This window comes from Sipha flava, unplaced genomic scaffold (genome assembly GCF_003268045.1).
Source record: "Sipha flava isolate LNK unplaced genomic scaffold, YSA_version1 80_pilon_pilon, whole genome shotgun sequence".
In the NCBI taxonomy this organism is placed as follows: Eukaryota; Metazoa; Arthropoda; class Insecta; order Hemiptera; family Aphididae; genus Sipha; species Sipha flava.
The window spans coordinates 1767666-1787393 of NW_020273622.1; the positions used below are offsets into that span (position 1 = coordinate 1767666).

The following is a 19728-nucleotide window of genomic DNA, read 5'->3' on the forward strand; positions in this document are numbered from 1 at the left end:
AAAATAAAAATATTTTGTTAGAGTGTTAAAGGAATTCGATATAAGTTATAGATTAAATTTTGCTTGTCTTAATATTTTTTTGATACTTTTTTTGTATATTAGATACAATATTTGAAACCCTATGTGTATTGAAATTAAATACGTCGTTAAGAAAATTTTTTTTAACTGGACGCACGGCATCGTTGAAAATACGATATGGAAACGAAAGAATTTTTTTTTTTATTTTTTCTTGAAAGCTAAAGAACGATTGGTGATCGAATTTCCTGTGATTTACATAATATAACTGAAATCTATACTATGCAGTTTGTAACGACATAGTTATACAGTCGAATGACCAATATCACTATAGACGTTTAGAAATATGATGTACACTATGACATGAATGTTTGAACTGGTAAAAATAATATTTGCATAACGTGTTTTATTGTAGTGCAATCTGCTTTGTTCATCGGTCTATATCTTGAGTGTATTATAATAAATACAAGTAATAATACACACAACACTCAGATTAATCAGATTTATTACAAGTATATCGTATCCGTACGAACTAGGAACATAAATTATTATTTTTATTAGTGATTTGCTGTGGAATAACGGAATGGAAATTAAAAACTAAACTTAAAATATTATATCATGATGAATGTTTAATAATAATCAACACGTGTCAAGAGACCGCGAGAGCGATTTCTCTTTGTAACCAAGCTTCGTATTCGTAGTGTATAATATACAATAAGTATTATATCAGCCGAGTGGCTAATTTAACACATGTATCGTCGATGCCGATGCCGACAGCTAGGTACTCTTCACACGTAAATTATTATTCGAAATCTTAATAGCTATGTCGCGTGTTTGGTGTACTGAGTTACCTAGTTAGGTTATTGGATAGTTAAACCGGTTAACGGAAATCCTATAAGATTTCGTTTAAAGCTTCCTGTAATTATCATTATTCTGTAGGTACCTGGATTGCCGTACGATGTACGTTTATCGAACAAGAAATTATAATTTTTCGGTTTACGTATAAATTATTCGAAATTCTATTAAGAATTTGTCTCGTACAATATGTAAGAAGTGCCCTATAAAAATGTAAACGGTTGTTACACACGTAATATTATATGATTAATAATTATTGATTACCCATCATTAAAGTATTTTTTCCGTTGTTATTTCTCTGCAACAAATCATCTTAATCGTCAGTAGTTGATTCAAACAAAATTGGTGTTTATTTTAACATCATAAGTAAATAAGTAATTAAAAAACACGCTACTATCGAATAAACTAAATAAAACAACATCGTAAAGTGTTGTTTTGAAGTAATCTGATTTTGATTTGTGTTCCCAATGGTAAATTTAACGGCGCTTGTTTTTGTCAGAACCATTGTTATTTTAATTTAATCCACGAGTTTAAAATAATATTCCAACTAAGGAAAAAAACACTTAAATCGGGGTTTGCTCGTAAAGAGAGTAAAGCAACGCATTCGGTTTTACATTTAATTTATAATACTAGTTTATACCGCACCCTCGTGAAATCTACTGTAAAAAAAAAAAAATAAAATAATTTAGGAACAAAAATAATAATAATAATGCACGTAAGTCGCAGTTATATATTTATGTATATCAGTTAAATGAAACAAACGCTTTATACATTAGTATCGACCTGCACCTACGCGCGTTTTTAAGATTATAACTCTTACGGAATATATTCCTACCTACAACTCGAGCACACAATCGAGGGGTTTTGCTTTAATTCTTTTGGCGTGGACATTGGGAAGTAATATTTTCGGAGCTTATAAACATACCTACATAAATTTAAAAATGCTAACACAGCTGTAGAGTCGTACGATTTCCGTGGTATTTCGTCATCAGGTTAGGGGGATTCCGGGCATTTCCGGGGATACGGAATGATCACAATGATGGTTAATTCGTCGGGCGAATCGAACTCTAGTCCGAGATAACGTAATACTAATAACCCCATCGTATGATTACAATTATTGTTATTATTTTATACTTTTGATGTTACCGACGTATATAAATTTGCTTTTCGCAGTGCGTATCACTGTTTTGATGTACATGTTTCGCGGAGAAAGAAAGGACTGGAAAGGAAAAATAAATAAATAAAATCTATTCCGTGGGCATTGTGCTGTTTGTGTTTCGTGTATAGGGAAGAGTAGTTATAGTCTCTTGCAGGAGAAAAAAAACTGGCGCGATGACAGTCGGTGGCGGCAACGGCGCGGCGGCGTCATGATTTAAGACTCGACCGCGCGCAAGTGCGTAGCGTTAATATTTATAATACGCGTTCGAACGTCACAAAGGGCAATTGTGTGTGTGGGTCTCTATATTATAATCATATATACGTATAAAGACACGGTTAGACGATTAAATCTTTCTCTCTCTCGGTTGTTTTTTAATATAATATAAATCTAATATTATAGGTAACTCTCGTAACCCGGTACAGCAGCAAATGTAGCGTAGGTATATAACACCCTTCCAACACACACACACACACGTCCGATAGTATCGCAGTTGACTGCACATATGCGTATAAATATAATATTGTTTTAAAACGCGCGCGCACGCTCACACACACACACACACACACACACACACACACACATCAGGACTAACATCTATAGAAAAGATTCTTCTCTTATTTCCGAGTGTATAAATGTGTACGTATATTTTGTACACATACGAGTATATATAGGCGTAGAATGTAGAAGAGAACGCGTAACGGGTTGAATTATTACATGAAAGTATTATAGAATATAATGTAGGTACTTTTACTACACGTGCACTGAAGGTGGCTGTGAAAATGAGTTTGAGCAAACGAAGACGACGATGCACTACGTACTAATGACTTCATACGAATGCCACAGCGGCCGTCGTGAATAGTTAAACATATTACACTCGACAATGGAAAGTTGAGATTCTCATATACTCTATTTCGATTGCTGTTTACACGTGTTTATTATACACTTGTATCAAAATCATAGCTGTGTCCGTTTGTAATAATTGTTAAATGTTCGAAATCATTTTTGACGGTAACAATATACGAATTCAGATCTATTATTATCGAATTAATCTTCACGTGACTTTTTTCACTTTCCTGTACGAATGAAAAATTATTAGTTATTATGCTTATTCGATGCTACCTGTAATGATGAACTCGTTTCAAAATTAAGAATAAAAACGAAAGTTAAAGTTTGCATTTTTTATTTGCTTAATACCAATACACGGTACATATTATTATATATTACAGCAATATTGTGTAAAAGATAAGTCTAACATATTTTTACGCATCAATGTGCGACTATGAAGACATTATAAAATATGATTAAGAATTTTTGTTGACACAAAATTAATTACATTTTTCTGGAAAGTTAAATTATAACACGAAAGTAAGTTTTTAGTGGTCTTAGTAGTTTCCTCTTGCATTATTAATGTCTCGTCGCACTAAGTATCAAAACATATAAAATTAAGTTTATTATTATTTCAGAAAGATTTATTGTTTCAGATTGAAGAGATAAAAAGAACTCGTTCGAAAATTTAACAGGAACCATTTATTACATTCTATATGAGTATTATTTATACATTATTTAGTGAGTTTAGCATTCTTCTACCCCGAGGCGTAGTAAACACTTGCATTTCTACTCGATAAAAATGATGATTTGTGTAAAATGGTGATATTGCTCTTCAACTGATATTTATTCAAATGTTTAACAAAGTTAATGTAGATATATATATATAATATATGTATATTTGATATAAAATAATGAAACAATGTTTTATTTCTTTATTGGCGCAGTCGGATATTATGTTTCCAGAAATTCGATAGCGCTCTGTTTACAATTACATACTATACGTTTTATATGAAAAATTCGATTTTGCAATACATCGCAGCGCTTCCTCTTTCCTCCTAAATAGCTAGCAACTATTGGCTTATAAATATTTAACCAACCGAGATAAGTGGTTATGCACTACTATCATATATACATATGATATGTATATTAAATTTTCTGATTAGAATACTGTAAACTTATATATATATATATATATATATATGGATGTGCATGTACGTGTGGATACGAGTCAGGATCGAAGATCACGTGCTCCTTTGCAAACGGAATATAAAATAGCGAAAAATCGTCTTAGATATATTACCTGGAGCGTTATATTTCTATGGTGAAGAGCACGCTTGTATATACATAGGGATTCTTTTTACGAATATTAGGCTGTACATTGGGAAATATCAGCCATTTTCATTTTTGTTGGACTACGCCACTAGTACTTACAGCGGTAATGAAAGGGTAATGCGAAAAATTCGATTAGCAAACGTATACCCCGTCTTTTATCCTTCCGAACGCTGGTCGCAAGATATGGTCGGAAACAACGTCCATTACGTGGGAATAAAACACAAATCGATCGTAAAAACAATCGCTCCGCACAGTGTATAGCCGCCAAAATAGTATAAACGAGCGTCAGCGATGGAAAACTGTCCGGGCCTACACGCGCACGCTGTAACTTCCGAAAAATATCTTCTCGTCGCGTGAAAATCCCGTTCGCGCTCACACATTTTTACTTCGCACTTCCGGCCGCCAGCGGTCACGTCATCGTGGTCTGATACACGGCTGCTGCCGTACTCTGAGCGTATTTTAACATACAAAGTACGTGGCGCCAGTGATAATTGAATGCTACCCAGTGGCGGGTGATGCGTACCACTAGCCAACACATTATCGTAACGACCGTAATGACATGAATCGATTTTCCCTGTATGTCCCTCTGGTGGGCAAAATAGACTGAAGTGCCACCCGGCGAAAATTGCTTAAAATATGTTCTGGTCGTATTGCACGCATAAAACGTAATGCGCACAATGTGTAAAATACGGTTTTGGCGAAACGCGATCGCGCGCGCGTATCGCCACCGCAGGCCTTGACGCGCTCGACGCATTCCGTGTTGTTCGGTCCGCGCGGGAAGAGGACGGCAGCGGCGGGATGGCGTCCCGTCTCTCGTCCCGGTAGCCGGGCGTTTCGCACTGGGTCCGGTCGGGCGAAAACGAGAGCGACGCGTGTTAATCCGGGCCGAGTTATTGCCTCTTCGCACGGTAAGCCGGGATTACCGCCGCCGCCGCCTAGTACGAGCGTCGTGTTGTCGAGTCACGCGACCGTTTTCTCGTTCCCCTCTCGGCCTCTCGTTTTATCCGTCACGCGAACCGAACGCGTAACCGGCGCCCGGATTTATGGGGCTTTTCAACGCCGGAAAATCGCTATTCTGCGCAATATTGTTGTTGCGTAAATATATACGTATAATAGCTACGTCACAAATTTTACTTATTACGTGCACTTTATAACTGGTGCGCAGCACTTAAGATTCGTTGAAATGATTTTTGTTTTTTTTTTCAAACGTGACGGAACATTGCTCGAATTTCCTATCGTGTATGCCCGTACGATTTACCGGTAAAATCTGGACAGATATTTTCAAAAACGATTGTTGTTCTTTTACTTTTCTCGTGTATCATCTGATTCGTATACGTACTAAAATCGCATCACCGTAGTTTGTAACTAATACTTATGAATAATTTGAAAATGTTATAAAATGTAAAAATGTATAATAAATAGCTCTCGTAATGAATTAAGTATATTTATTTAGATTTTACCAATGAAGCGTTCAGTTACTCGTATAATGTATATTAATACTATAATGCTCAACTGAAGCTCGAAATAATGAAAATTAAGACCTTTTACAAATCAGTTATCTACCAACCACCGAAAAAAACGAAAAATAAATAAAAAAAAAAAAAAAAAAAAGATAAGTAAGACTCGTAAAACTACCCTCGCACCGCCGCTGTGTAAATTTCGCAATGAAATATATTATGATTAGTGTTGACGGAGAGCAGAAATTTTGTAAAATATCACATGTGCAGGCCAAATGAGTCGATTCGCGCCGTTAGCGATTAGCTCGAGACGGATTAAAGCGGTGGCACGCGCGTCGCGTACACAGTGTACACTGTACATGTACAATGTTATATATACATTGTATGTGTACAAATACGCCCGCCGCGTACAACGTAATGTAACGCGCGCGCGCGGTTGTCACGAGTGAAACCGATAGAGAAAAATATCTCATTTTCTTGTCCGCGGGGTTCCAATTCATTATACTTATATATATGTATTTTGTTATTATTATTGTGTTACAACCTTCGACTGCTTAATATCTTGATTGCTACGTATATTCCGTTTCTTTGTACACGCGCGCGCGCATCTTTTAATTCATGCGCGGGCCCGACGAAGGGCTTAACATAATGTAAACACAACTAAATCGCGTTAACAAACACAGTTTACCTTGGGTCATCTCATGTTGGACATAATTAAGTTTCCTGTGCACGATTCTTGTACCGTAGTCTTCCGGCATCTTTTTTCGCCATGTTATACTAACGGATTTTTGTTTTCATTTTAGGCACTGGAATCGAAATCGTCTGATGCTTCTGCCAACAAATGTTTTAACCGATGAAAATTATGTAACGGAGGTAAGTCACAGTTTTTTATATTTTGATTACGTCTACTGTCCCTGTAACTTGAAAACATTTTACTTTGAAGATGTGTGGTTATGATAACTGTCACACGATGCGTATCAGCTAGTGCTTTGTATTATATTAAGTTATAAATCGTAATAAGTATGATGTAAGGAATTATTGGAAAAAAAAAAACTTTTTTCGATTTATTCTGGGGGTTTTTTTTATAAGACAAATCGTTTTAAACATTGATTATTGGTGATTATTATTTAACTTTTCGAAAAATTATACTTGACAATTAATGTATAAAGAACATAATCAGGTGTTTTTACACAAATAATGAACTTAAAGGTCATAATAATTAAAACATGTTTGTAGACATTACCGTACTAGGAATAGACGTTTAAATAAATATAAATCCGCTGTCTTCGTGATGAATATTAAATGAGCTGTCTATTGCTGGTTTCCAACGACAATATTGGTATGTCTTTGCCTAACACTAAAGCTGAAAACAAAGTTACCGAAGAAACGTTGAGAATATTCTTAAACGTTGGCCTAAAAAACATCGTTCGACTTTTTAAAAAGATATTGTTTTTGTGAAACAGTTTTAATTAAACGGCTGGACTAATGTCAAACTGAAGTAGGTTAAATGCGACACTAATAAGGGCGTGTCCCATACGTTGTAATACAGATACTCCCTGCAGTATTTAGTTGCGTGATAAAATAATGAAGTTGTCTAATATGCGTGTATCTGCACCAGGTGAAAACAATAAAAACGACATTTTTTCCGTTACGCAATCCGAATGTATACATTTATAATAATACTCGTATAATAGTACCATGTATCTATAGGCGCCGTCGCTCCTGCGTGCGTCGTGCTATGTATGCGATACCTTTAAATTATTACTTGCCCCCGGTCTGGGTTCAGGTAGAGTCGGATTATAGTTCGATTATCATTCGTACGAATTTACTTCTTCTGCGAGATCGACATCGTATGGTTAATCGTCACTGGAGTGGATATCCATAAGATCATTAATCATATAATAATAATAGCTTCATTCCGTTGCTCGTTTAACCCGTAGTATGACACTACAATCGCTCAAAATAGGGATTAAAAAATACTTATGTATCCTTGCATGATTATTGTGTAAGACACTGGATTTTGTTGCGACACATGACTAGGGGAACAGGATTTATTTGAGACAAGAGGTCTGTACGGCATACTGTCAAGCTAATCTTTGTTTCCAGTGATACAATACAGGTTTACATAGGCTAGGTAAAGAAGTCAGTAACTATCAAACCGTAGCCATACCATGAATTCATAAAAATATGCATCTTTAGAACCATTGTGTATTGAATTTTTCCTATTATTATACGGCCAGTAGGGTATATCTTTACTTTACAACCCATCTAGTTATCTTTTGATTAAATTACAAGTGCTTGAAAAATTATTTATACTCAACAATAATTTTTTTTCTCATCATTGTTCTCTATACCGTCGAGCAATGTTAAATAATAATAATTTAACAAATAATAACAATGTACATTATGACTAAGACAATATTTGTTAAGACCCAGTAAAGAAAAAATTAGCCCTTGAGTAATTCATATTTTACATTTTATTTATTTTATTTTAGTAGGCCTTGATTTTTATTTTTTGAATTAATTTACTCATATTTAATAACATCGAGGACTCCACCCATGGGGACGTGACCATGATTTAAACTTATTTCATGGTTTAAAATATATTTAGTGTTATAAGTCCATATCCTTAGGTTTGTTATTCTAACTATATACATTGTTAGCATGCATAAAAAAGTCTATTGTAGTTTTATACTTCGTTTCCATTTAATATGACAGCAACTATAGTGATTAGTGCCACCAAGATGATTGGAACGAAAATATTGCCAATAAAAAACCTTAGTTATAATAATAGCAATATTGTTATTGTATTTATTTAAAACTGGTCGCATTATAGTTAAAATGACAAATTTGTTTTTTTTTATGGGCATATTTTCTCAATACTATATTACAATAAGACATTATAACTATCAATCATAGTGCAATCTTTAGTCATTTTCAATTTGCATACATATACGGTTCAACCAGTTATTTCTAAACACATTTAATTACTCGCAAAAAAATTACAGTTTAATTGTCCGTTGATGACCGTGTATATAAAATACACGTGCATAAGATATTTTTTTCAAGCTTAAAAATACGAGCGAAACGGTTTTAAATATATATTTTTTAATTTCAACACAAGCGATCGAGTTTCTTGCAGCAGGCTCCGATATTATATTTATATTGGCTCGCTAAACACATAAAATTCGTGTTATGTTTGTATTTATAACAAAATTCGCCTTAGGATCACGTACCTGCTGCACGCGCACGTACCTGTGACTACCGAGCAGCGGCCAGTGTACTCCTAGGGCGCGTGCGTAAGCACCCCGGCATCGCGTAGTATTATTATTATGTTAAACGTTTTGGCTGGGCATAATACAGAATTGCAATTCGACGTACGTGGTGATTGTATTCATCGCAGCGCGTCACTCGAGTGGGGCCGATGGGGCCGCACATCACTCGGGGGAATTATAGTGATCGGACGTTTTATCCCAATCGATATCGAACAACCGAAGCGGTGGCGGCAATGTGCGTATAGAAAATAATAGTGATGATAATAATAATAATACCGACGAGGGTCTCGTATACAGACGTTTGTGTGTACGTGTTATTTCTTTTGTCCGGCATTACAAAATTTTCCTGCCGCTATGTCCTGCAGGTAAATCGTGTGTAGAACACACGTATATTATATAGACACGGCAACTGAGTTCTTCGTGTGTACGCACACTAGGTTTCATGGCGCGCGCATCACACACTCCGCGCAGCGAGGCCAATGAGCTACGGCCGCCACGTTATCGTATAATTTATACGAGACGGATTATTACGTTAACCCGTGTTGTTCGGTATGCGTTTCCAAAAGTCAATTTTCGTGTGTATTTTTGTTTTTCTCCCCCCCCCCCCCCCACAATAATATAGGTAATCATCGTACATGTTGTATGGTATACGGTTTTCGTATGTACACGTATGTTTATTGTTGCCGCGGTACCCCCGAGAGTTGCGCGGGGAGAGCGTTCAAGTCTCCGCGGGATAATTTAATGCTCGGCATCGGCGACGGTGCGTGTTGCGTTCCATTTTGTTGTACAAATAATCATAATAATAATAAGAATAAGAATAAGAATATGAATAATAACACGCGCGGTAGGCGTACAATGCGTGTCGTACACGATATTATAGTATTTTTCAAACCGACCGGGGGCAAACGCGGCGGCCATGTTTTGTGCGCCCCCTCCCTTCTCGGCGTGACCACCTCAAGTGCCCGACCGGTTAATTAAGGCATCATTCACACGTGACACCCTCCCCCGGCCGCTAATTAATCACGAGGATTAAAAAAAAAACCGAAAACCGTATTATGCACGACGACCCCGTAGTAGTACACGACCGCGTCCATATGTCATATAGGTACACGTGCGCGATGTACCTACAGATATCCGCTCGGATAGCACATGCGCGTCGTCGCCGACCGGTAATATTATTATCGTTATACGACCGCTTCGAACACGTCCGGTCACTAATAATGTGACCGGGTCTCCGTCGATGAGTTTTCATCACATTACCATAATCTCGTGACATGACACTCTTTTGTGCGCGCGCGAGAGCTCCCGTCGGCCGTCGTTTGTATTCATTGTACACGTTGGGTGTTGGTGCGCGTGCGTGTGTATTATTACATTATTAATGTTTCAGCGCGCGCATACAGACTTTCCACTACTGCGCACCGGTGTACCCGAAGACGTTCGGTCTCGTTCTCGGGAACGATGAGAATTTATTTATTTTCTTCCATATTCGTCGAATATAATTACATTGTACACGGCCGCGTCCGACGACAACGAATATATACGTACGTATATTATTATTATTATTATTATCGTTGTCGTTCCAACTCGCGCGCAGGTGATCCGACGACAATGCGCTGCTGCGCGTCGATAACACGTGAAAACCGTATTTTTGTGTTGCGCGTAAAAAGAAATTTATGTACGTTATTAACGTGTGTAGTACGACTGCGTGATTTATACGTATTGCATTTAATGTATGTATATGGCTCGGTTTGTTCGGCATTGTGCGCGCCGTAACGCGTATTGTGCGCACGTCGTGTTCCGGTCGAATCGTTTTCACTCTCGAGAAAAGAATCCGCACGCCCCGAACAGGCCGTGTACGTTCGTTCATTTATTGTCCGCGGTTTTTCGAACGTTGCGATATCGTATGAGCGGCATGCACGCTGCGATGGGAGTTGACATCGAGCCCGGATCTCAAACGGTAGGCAGTCCAGACAAAAATGGAGGGGAAGGGATGATTCCCCCGGGCCCGGAAATTAGGGACTACAGGTTATTAAAAATTAAACACAATTAATGAAAATAATTTAATGAACACCGCAGAAAAAATTAAGATATACCTCCGGGGCCCGGGTTTCTCTCTCCACGGCCCTGACGATACGTATCGTAACGGGCTCTTCAGGAATATCGAACCGTAGAAGAATATGACTACGCGCGTCGTCCTCTCGACGATCAATTCCGTTCGATTCGCATGAATATATTACGTTTTATGTATTATTTTTCGCTCGTTTCTTGAGAACCGCGTTGTTCTTCTACTCGTATACATGAATAATGTTTACGTGTGTCGGTTCGCCGCGAGTACACTGCAATTTATCACATGCTATCCCGGGTAAAACAACGTGTCGTCGGTTGGTACGCCTAGTGAAAATTTAGCAGTATAGAAATAATACATTTTACATGCGGTATAATATCGACGTCGTCCGTATACACGTATTTATATAAATAAAAAAAAAATAACACTACTATAAAAGTAGTTTATAAAACGTTTCTTCTTTGTGGTCGATAGATCAAATCTTTTACTGCAGTAGACTTTTTAAATTCTACGGAACAGGAAGCATTCGGCTCGGGCATATATAGTCATAAATAAAACCTTCAATGCCCGAGAAGACTACGGTTAGGTTTGTGTACTGCAGTCTAGTGTCTGCTATGGAGTACGAGTCGCGAACGAAGAAGAGAGAAAAACAACCTGGGAAGACGTTTGAAAGAAATTTATGACCACGAATTATCGAGATGTCTTGGTTAGAATATGGATATCATTATTAACTTTTTTTTAAGAAAATATATAAAATGTTCAATAAAGTTTCAAAGGTCCGGCGGGGGTAGAATGTGAAGCTTAAAATGACCTCGGTTGTACTTAAAATAAATTAATTTTCAAAAGACGCATATTTTCTGCATGTTTTATGCGACTGCTAAGTAATTTGAGGCGTTATAAGCATCACCGAGATGACTTTATGGCGATAACTGTCGGACTTAGCTTCAAGCGTGTACCTACGGCGGAAGTATAATAAATATAGGCGTAGTTGGTTCTAAATTATCGTATATAACAATACAGCAACGGTAGTATAGTAAATGCAACTATTTTATGACCGACGTGAACATTGTAGGATAAAGTTACCCATTTTTTCTTACAAGTTGAACTATTTGGACTATTTGGTTGTACAAAACATTAGTTTCCGAATAAAGTTATAATAGCCAATCTTAGCTAATTGAGTTGAAATTTAGTTATTGCTCATTAATTATTACTTATATATTGTTGTAAAGTTTAGTTTATTTTATTAATTTCTAACGAAATACGCGTGGATGGGCGACCAAGAGTATAACAAGACTAAATTATAATATTGTATAGGTATTGGATTCTTTGAGAACTACGTAGACATAATTAGTGATTTACCTATTGTAACATTCAATAGGCGCTTGTATATTTTTTTAAGACATATTTGTTTACGAAAACGAGTTGGATAGTTTACTCAATAAATCGCGTTGTATTGCATATTTACACAAGATCAAAACCCGTCAGTTGCCGAAAAAATAAAATAAATAATTAAATATGTAGGTTGAAGATATTACGGGAAAATATAACCATTGTAGCTTATTTCATACTAATCGAGTATTTTTTGTCAAACCTTCATGAATTCATTACGAAAAATAACTGTAGATGAAAAAAATCGTGCGAATGAGCGTCTGTAAAAGTAAAAACTTCTGTCGTGAGCTACACAGAAACCGTGCATCAGCGTGAATAATTGACGAACGCGCGACGTCTTTTTTTTTAAAAAATCTGAGATTTCCCCCCCCACGTCTTTCCAAATAGGTAATGTATATGTAGGTTTATGCGTTTAAATTTTTGACGATTATTTTGAAATTAAATCGGACCGGATTATTGTACGGGTGGACACGGAAGAGTAGAAAAAAAAAAAGGAATAACCAAGTAGGAAACTCGTTATTAGGCCGCGTCAGGTGTTTTTACTCCGTACTCTACCCCCGATGTAATCGATTGTACGCGTTATATTACAGCATCTCGGAAACACGTTTTATTTGTCACTATCACGATATTTTATTGTTGCATTTGTTTCCCTTCCCTCTCCCGCCTATCCTTCGATTATAATGGTATATATGGATGTTATATATGTGTACACGTCTGTACAATAAGACGGAGAGCGCGCGGATGCTGCCGAAAATGCCGCAGTTGCGCACACCTACAGAGTGGTGAAGTCAGTCGTAAATTGGACCGCGGACAGGTAGACAATAACGTTGGTGGTTTAACGCTGGCGGCACCCTGTACGGCGTCGGCGGCGGTGGTACTAGGAATGCCACCTGGGAGGCAAACAGGCCGACCTTCGACGGGCAGCAGACCGCCGCCGTCATAGCAGCCGCCGCCAAGTGATGTCTTCATCAGCACCCATCGAGAGCGCGCGCGCGCGCCTGTTCATTATTGTTATTATTATTATTATTATTATAAGTTATAACGTACGCGCGCGCGTGTGTATGCTGCCAACCCGGGACCGCTAGTTCGGGTAGATCTGTCCGTATAATAATAAAAATAATGTAAAAACGTTATTATTATTATTACACCTCGACGGTTACTCGTGCGCACCACCTCTAATCGGCGACGGTTGTTCAGGGCCGTGTGTTTTCTTGCATGCGATACCGTGAATGTTATTATTATTATTATTATTATTTTTTTTTTTTGTTTTAATTGAAACATCGCCGCAGCAAGAGTTGTGTCGGCGGGAGGGAAAACGGAGAACGAACAATTGTCCTCGCCAATCGAAACCGAAGATGTCGCGCGCGATAAGTTAATTATATGGCATTCCGCGTACAAATTACGATCGTTAAAAATACCAGACGTTAACGTACGACGGGGCGCGAGCAAAAGAGGGCACAGGTATACGTATATGCGACTTGAACGTTATACGACAAACTAATTACCGCTGCCGTTTTCAAGTAGCGCAGGGCAGGTGCGGAAAAACGAAAAAATGATATTCGAATGCTCGCCAGGAGACGACAAAGTTACAATTATTGTGTCTGAGTTTTTTTTTTCCACCAGTTTTCAAACGTATAAAGGTAGGTGGAAAAAAAGTATAGCGTTTATAAACCGGCCTGTCGGCCGTCGACGACGGGCTATTGTCTATGTCCTTTTCGGGCACACAATGAAAGGGAAAAGATTTCGCCGGTTAATTAGTCCGAGTTCGCCAACGAGCGGCGGTACCCGTCGTCGATACGATAATATACGCACGCGCGTATACACGTCGAATAACACGGGTCTTCTATTTCTGGGTCGTCTGCGGAATCCGGAAATTTGCATTCGCTAATTAAACTGCGACGCGACCGCATGCCGACGCGTATATATTATATAATGTACGCGCACAGCTTGCCAAGTCGAGTCAACCATAGGGGTGAGGGTGAGCGGTGAAAGAGACGAACTACTGCGGAGCGTACAGTAGTAGTATAAGTACAACTATATAAGAATAAAGCTTATTGTGTACAAAGAAAGAAAATAGACGACGTACATGTGTATAAAAACGTGTGTGTGTGTGTGTGTTGTCTGGGCGGCCAAAACGAGGAGATTAAAATAATCCGCTGCAGTCGCATAGCTCGTGACACCGTTGTTAACAGGCTTTCTTGATTTTTGTCCGTCCCGAGTTACGCACACGATCTACTAGCGCGCACAAATTGTCTTTTGTCCGTGTTGTGATATAATTATCGTTGGATCTCCACCACTGCCGCGCCCATCACCACTGCTGAACTCTTCTCGGTTCGCCTTAACGGATAAAGATTCGAAAACATTGTGTTAGCGATAAAGCGCTTATTTCGATCGTATGAACGACGTTTGCATTGACCATGCAGTGTACATAATTCATATACCTATACGTATATATAATACGTGTATAACGGGTACTAAAGCGGACTTGATGGAATACCTTGTACGATTAATTCATTTCTATATACGCGTCATATAGGATTGACAGTTGTACGGTTTAAAAAAAAACGGTTAAAATATAAATTGAAATTTTTTTGATATTTATATCATAATCAGCTTCGCCGTGTCCTGTCATAATCGTGAATTTTAATTATATTTTAATTGAAATAATTAATGAATTTTTGGTCATTTGGAGCAGTGCCCAAAATGTAAATTATAAAGTGTCTAGAAAAAATAAACTTTATAAAATATATGTTTCTTTTTTTAACGAGTAGATTATGTACTACTACAGGTACTGGGGTAATATTAATTGATTATTGTATTCGTACAATCAAAACCAGTATTTTGGTGGTTTTCAACAAATTTTAAATCATTTTATTGCTCTTTTAGCTTTATTTACAAACAACCGAATCTAAGTCATAACCTATGACGAATAATACTCTCATACTGTATAACACTTAGCAAAGTTTGCGTGTAGGTCATACTTTGTAATGCAGAATGGGGCTGACTGATTTTCGCTTAGTTTAAATTGATGTGTATTATAAATATTACATTATACGAAATACGTATTTTTGCTGTTGTTATTATTGTCGTGGTATAATGAAGTTACATGCGTTTCCATTGGTCAAGTGTACTAAAAATGATTTTTAAACACAATGTAATATATACATGTACATACAATTGATATCCTGTGTATAGGGACGATAGATATGTCGGAGTTGATTAAAAAAATTTTTTTATAGTTATTTGACGTTCAACACATTCATTTCGCTTTTGGCTTCGCGAGTTTTTGGCACACGAATTTACGTGTGAAACTGTGAAGTTTGAGTGTATTTTTTCATTACTAACAGATAACAGAAGTATATAAGTTATTAAGATATTATTCGATTCGAATGTTACCGTTCGTCGCGGCAGCTATATATAGCTGCAGACAACGAATCAAATAAGAAACGTAATGTATACCGATTGCTGCTGACTATATAACTAACTACGGGGGTGAACAGCAGGTGTTGGATACGCGAAGAAAATAAAATATGTTGTTAACCATTATATGGATACATTTTTTTTTTCACAACCGAGAGTGTGTTTATTATAATTGAGTTGTTCGGCATGCTGCAGTCTATTTCCACAAGATATATTATCTTGTATTTTACGACGCGCTTATTACTATGCACTAGGAGGTACAAAAAAAAAAAAATTACAATCTCATGAATTAAATAATATATCTACTCGAGTACGTAGTCATACGTACGTTTGGTAACGAATTAGAAATTGTTTTCGACCCGTCCCAACAACCCTCTGCCTCCGCATGAAACATCATGCCTACACGTATATGCACGTACAAATTTTTCACGTACATATACCGTATAGGTGTAGCGGACACGTCGTTTGCGAACGATTATGAGAAATCACGCAACCGTGAGTATCATTCGAACCGGTGGTGGTCGGCAGGGGCGATGTTCGGGGAGGATGACAATGTGCTCCTTCGCGCGGGACGTATATCGCAGTACACACACGCGTCCTTACATAACGTATATTTTTTATTATTATATACGTTTCCTGCGCGCGGGTGCGTATTATACGTGTACGACGCATGTGCGACAGACGCGGTGCGACGGGACACAATGCGCGCGTGAAGAGGATGTGCGCGTGATCTTGGCGTGTACACGTTTAACGACATGGCACACACACGCACTGCGCCGTGTTCCTTTTCACGTATTAATATGTACGCGACGTCCCCGCGCTCGCGTCTCCGCCACGTTCGTCGAGAGGGGTTCATTGTGTGCGACGGTTGTCGCCGCCGCCGCCGATTGTCACGACAGGGCGTCTTTCGACGGTACACGGCCATAGGTACACGGTGCTGCTGCTGCTGCTGCTGTTGCCCGTCCGCAGCACAAAGCCTGTGGGACACGATTTCTTGCTGGGCCCGCCCTGTGAATAATAGCGTACCACATCGTAAATCGGATTACGCATTGTCGTCGACCGTACCCGCTCGCGCAGTTTTATTGACCGAAATCACTAGCCGCGGCGGTTTTCGCCTTTATTTTTCCGCGCTCGACTCGCCATACCATACCGCCGTCAACCGATTTATTCCACGACGATAGATTCTTGATGAAGAACCGCACAATGACCCTGCACCCCCCTCACCCCCCACATAAGTACAATACTTGTACCCCGCGGTTCCACGGGCGTTTTGTGTGCGTACCTTTCGTCTCGTCCCGTCCGTCTATTCTTCGACACCTCCACGGACGACGCGAGACCTGCAGCAGCTTCGCGTGACGATCGGTCGCGCATTCAGTGGCCGATCGGCGCGAGTGTCACACGCCTAAGTCCAACCGACACATCGCTGTTCGGTTCCCGTGGCAATGTCGTGCCACGCTTTTCCGATCGGATTCGCAACGCGTTACCGATACGTGCACGACGTCCATGTCGCGTACTGAACACTTTATTGCCGATACTCTCATAACACGTCGTTGCACGAACGACTGCGCCGCAGCGTGTAGCCCCGTCGTTCGGAGGATCAACTTGCCGGTCATTTTTTTTTTTTTTTTTGTCCTATTCAAATTAATAACATCCGTCGCCCCGTCGATGCCGCAGTTGTTTCTATCGGTTTTGAATATATTTTCGGGTTTGCAATCCAATTTATTACGCGACACATGGACGCTCATATTTATGGTAAGTGGAAACGTTTTTGGTACGCTCTTAAACTGGTCGCGTGTTTATATTATTACCTATATACATGAACACGCACACATATACTATATTGGGATCGTTTTTTATATCATTCGCGTAGCTTTCGATCTGGTTGTCATTTACATTATTCTAATTTACTACTTGGCGTTTTAATTTAAAACAAATTGTTCGGTATTTTCTTTTCTTACTAAGCCCCGATCTAATTATTTACTCGACCCAAACAAATCCATTAAACTTCCCACATTTGGATAGGAAATCGATGGATTTACTATTTACTATCGGATTTAGGTTTGCTCGGAGTCGTTAAACACATTTAATTTTACCGAACGAACTAATAGAGTGATAAAGTTTTAACTATAAATCTGTCATGCACTATAATTTACCTGTTGAATATTTTATTGAAACCTAATTTAAAGGTATTCGTGTGTGTATATATATTACATTATTAATATAGAAACTGTTTTGGTTAGTAATATAATAAAAAAATTGATAAAAAATACAAATATTTTATTTTTTCTTTCGACCCACTGTGTGCGCACCGGTTACAAGCGATATAAATTATCGAACTTGTTTTTTTCTTTTCATATGAAACCGTCCGAGTTACACACACACACACACACACACACACACACACGTCATTACGTTGTTTGCTGAAGAACGGGAAAGAATCGGTTAGGACCGCGAAACAAGGTCGCGTGACAGTGCACGTATATATAATAATGTTCACAGGAAAATATTGTCTACACGGCTTGTATTTTGTTTTATTTTTTATCTATATTTAATTTTTTTTTTTTTACCACCGTAAGAAGAACGACCGGTCGAATAAATCACTATACTTGTGCTTTGGAGCCCACTGATTACGTCTTATGTACGTAGGTATATGTGTGTGTGCGTGCGCGTGTGTTTGTATTGTACGTGTAGTTCGATTGCGAGCTCTATTACAAGTGATTTATTGAACGAAATAATAGTAACACGAAAGGTATATATATCTCACGAAATTTACTCCTCGACCGCGTCGTACACGCCTCATAGATATTTTACTCCTCGAATGTACAGGCACGGATAACACACGCATTATATTAGTGCGCGTACGATAGTCGTTGCTCGCGCAATCGCGTTTCATTATCTCTCGTTTAATTTATTATTGTTTGAGGGAAAAAAAAAAAAAAACCTTCTTTAATTGGCGGATCTCTCATCCCGTGACTCTGGCGGCGTGACGAGCGCGCGCGCGTATACGTTATGTAACGTAATTCGACGACGGTTAATTGGTCCGCGTTCGTATGACTGCGTGCGCGCGCGTTTATGTGCATGAGAACCGCGGTGACGTGTACGCGTCACAAGACTATCTCATGTCTTCGGCGCGCGCGTGCATACATTATAACAGTACCGCGCGTACACGGTACGGCGATGCGGTACAGTATTGTCCGGCGGGCAGCGGACGTACGGACGGCGATGACGGGGCGATGAGAACCACTGGACCGACGGAGTTAATGATGACATTACCGCGCGCCGAATCGTGACTGTACGAGAATAATATAATATAATAATATCGTATCTCGGGCGTACCGTGAATTATATATATATGTATATGTGTGTGTGTGTGTGTGTGTGTAGAGGAGGCGGTTTGGGGCCGAACCGATACTCTGTATTCTTCTTCTTCGTCTTCTTCTTCTCCTCCGGTGCTCTGCAGCTGCAACAATTCGTGGCGGAATGGCCCCGCCGCCACCGCCGGCCCGTTCGGATTGCTATATACGTGTTTCTTTCAACGTTGTAACACCAATTTTCTCGTTTAATATAACCGCGCGCTCATGATCTCTTCATCTCCCCCGTGCGGTGTGTGCGTACGTGTACGCGTGTGTACGTGCGTCCATGTGTGTGTGTTCGTGTGCGCGCGCGCGCGCGCGTGTGTGTCTACACATTTTATAATACACCTTCCTACTCCTCCATGACCGACGGCGCGAGAGTTGATGAGCGGTGGTGGGGGGGGGGGGGGGTGCGTGCTTGTATGTATACATTTTTTTTTTTATTTTTTTTTTTTTACGCGTGTAAGTACGTGGTAGGTGAGGTACCTCCAAACAAAAGGCCGCCTTCGGCTTGTGGCGTAGCGGGAGCACCGAGAAACGATGAAGACATTAAAAATCCATCAGACCGCGAAGCGCGCAC

At 39.0% G+C, this 19728-nt stretch overlaps 1 protein-coding gene across 8 annotated transcripts in view; it reads left to right on the forward strand.

Annotated features, from left to right (window-relative positions):
* Positions 1-19728, forward strand: part of LOC112693061 — a 53363-nt gene that overhangs the window by 25114 nt on the left and 8521 nt on the right. For 2 of the 8 annotated variants that reach the window (XM_025567956.1, XM_025567957.1), the window contains exon 2: positions 6450-6519. In XM_025567956.1, the coding sequence (XP_025423741.1) occupies positions 6450-6519 (70 nt within the window). Of the gene's footprint in view, positions 1-6449; positions 6520-17073; positions 17548-19728 lie in introns of those variants that run through there. The other 6 variants (XM_025567950.1, XM_025567951.1, XM_025567952.1 and 3 more) reach the window with 6 other exon arrangements.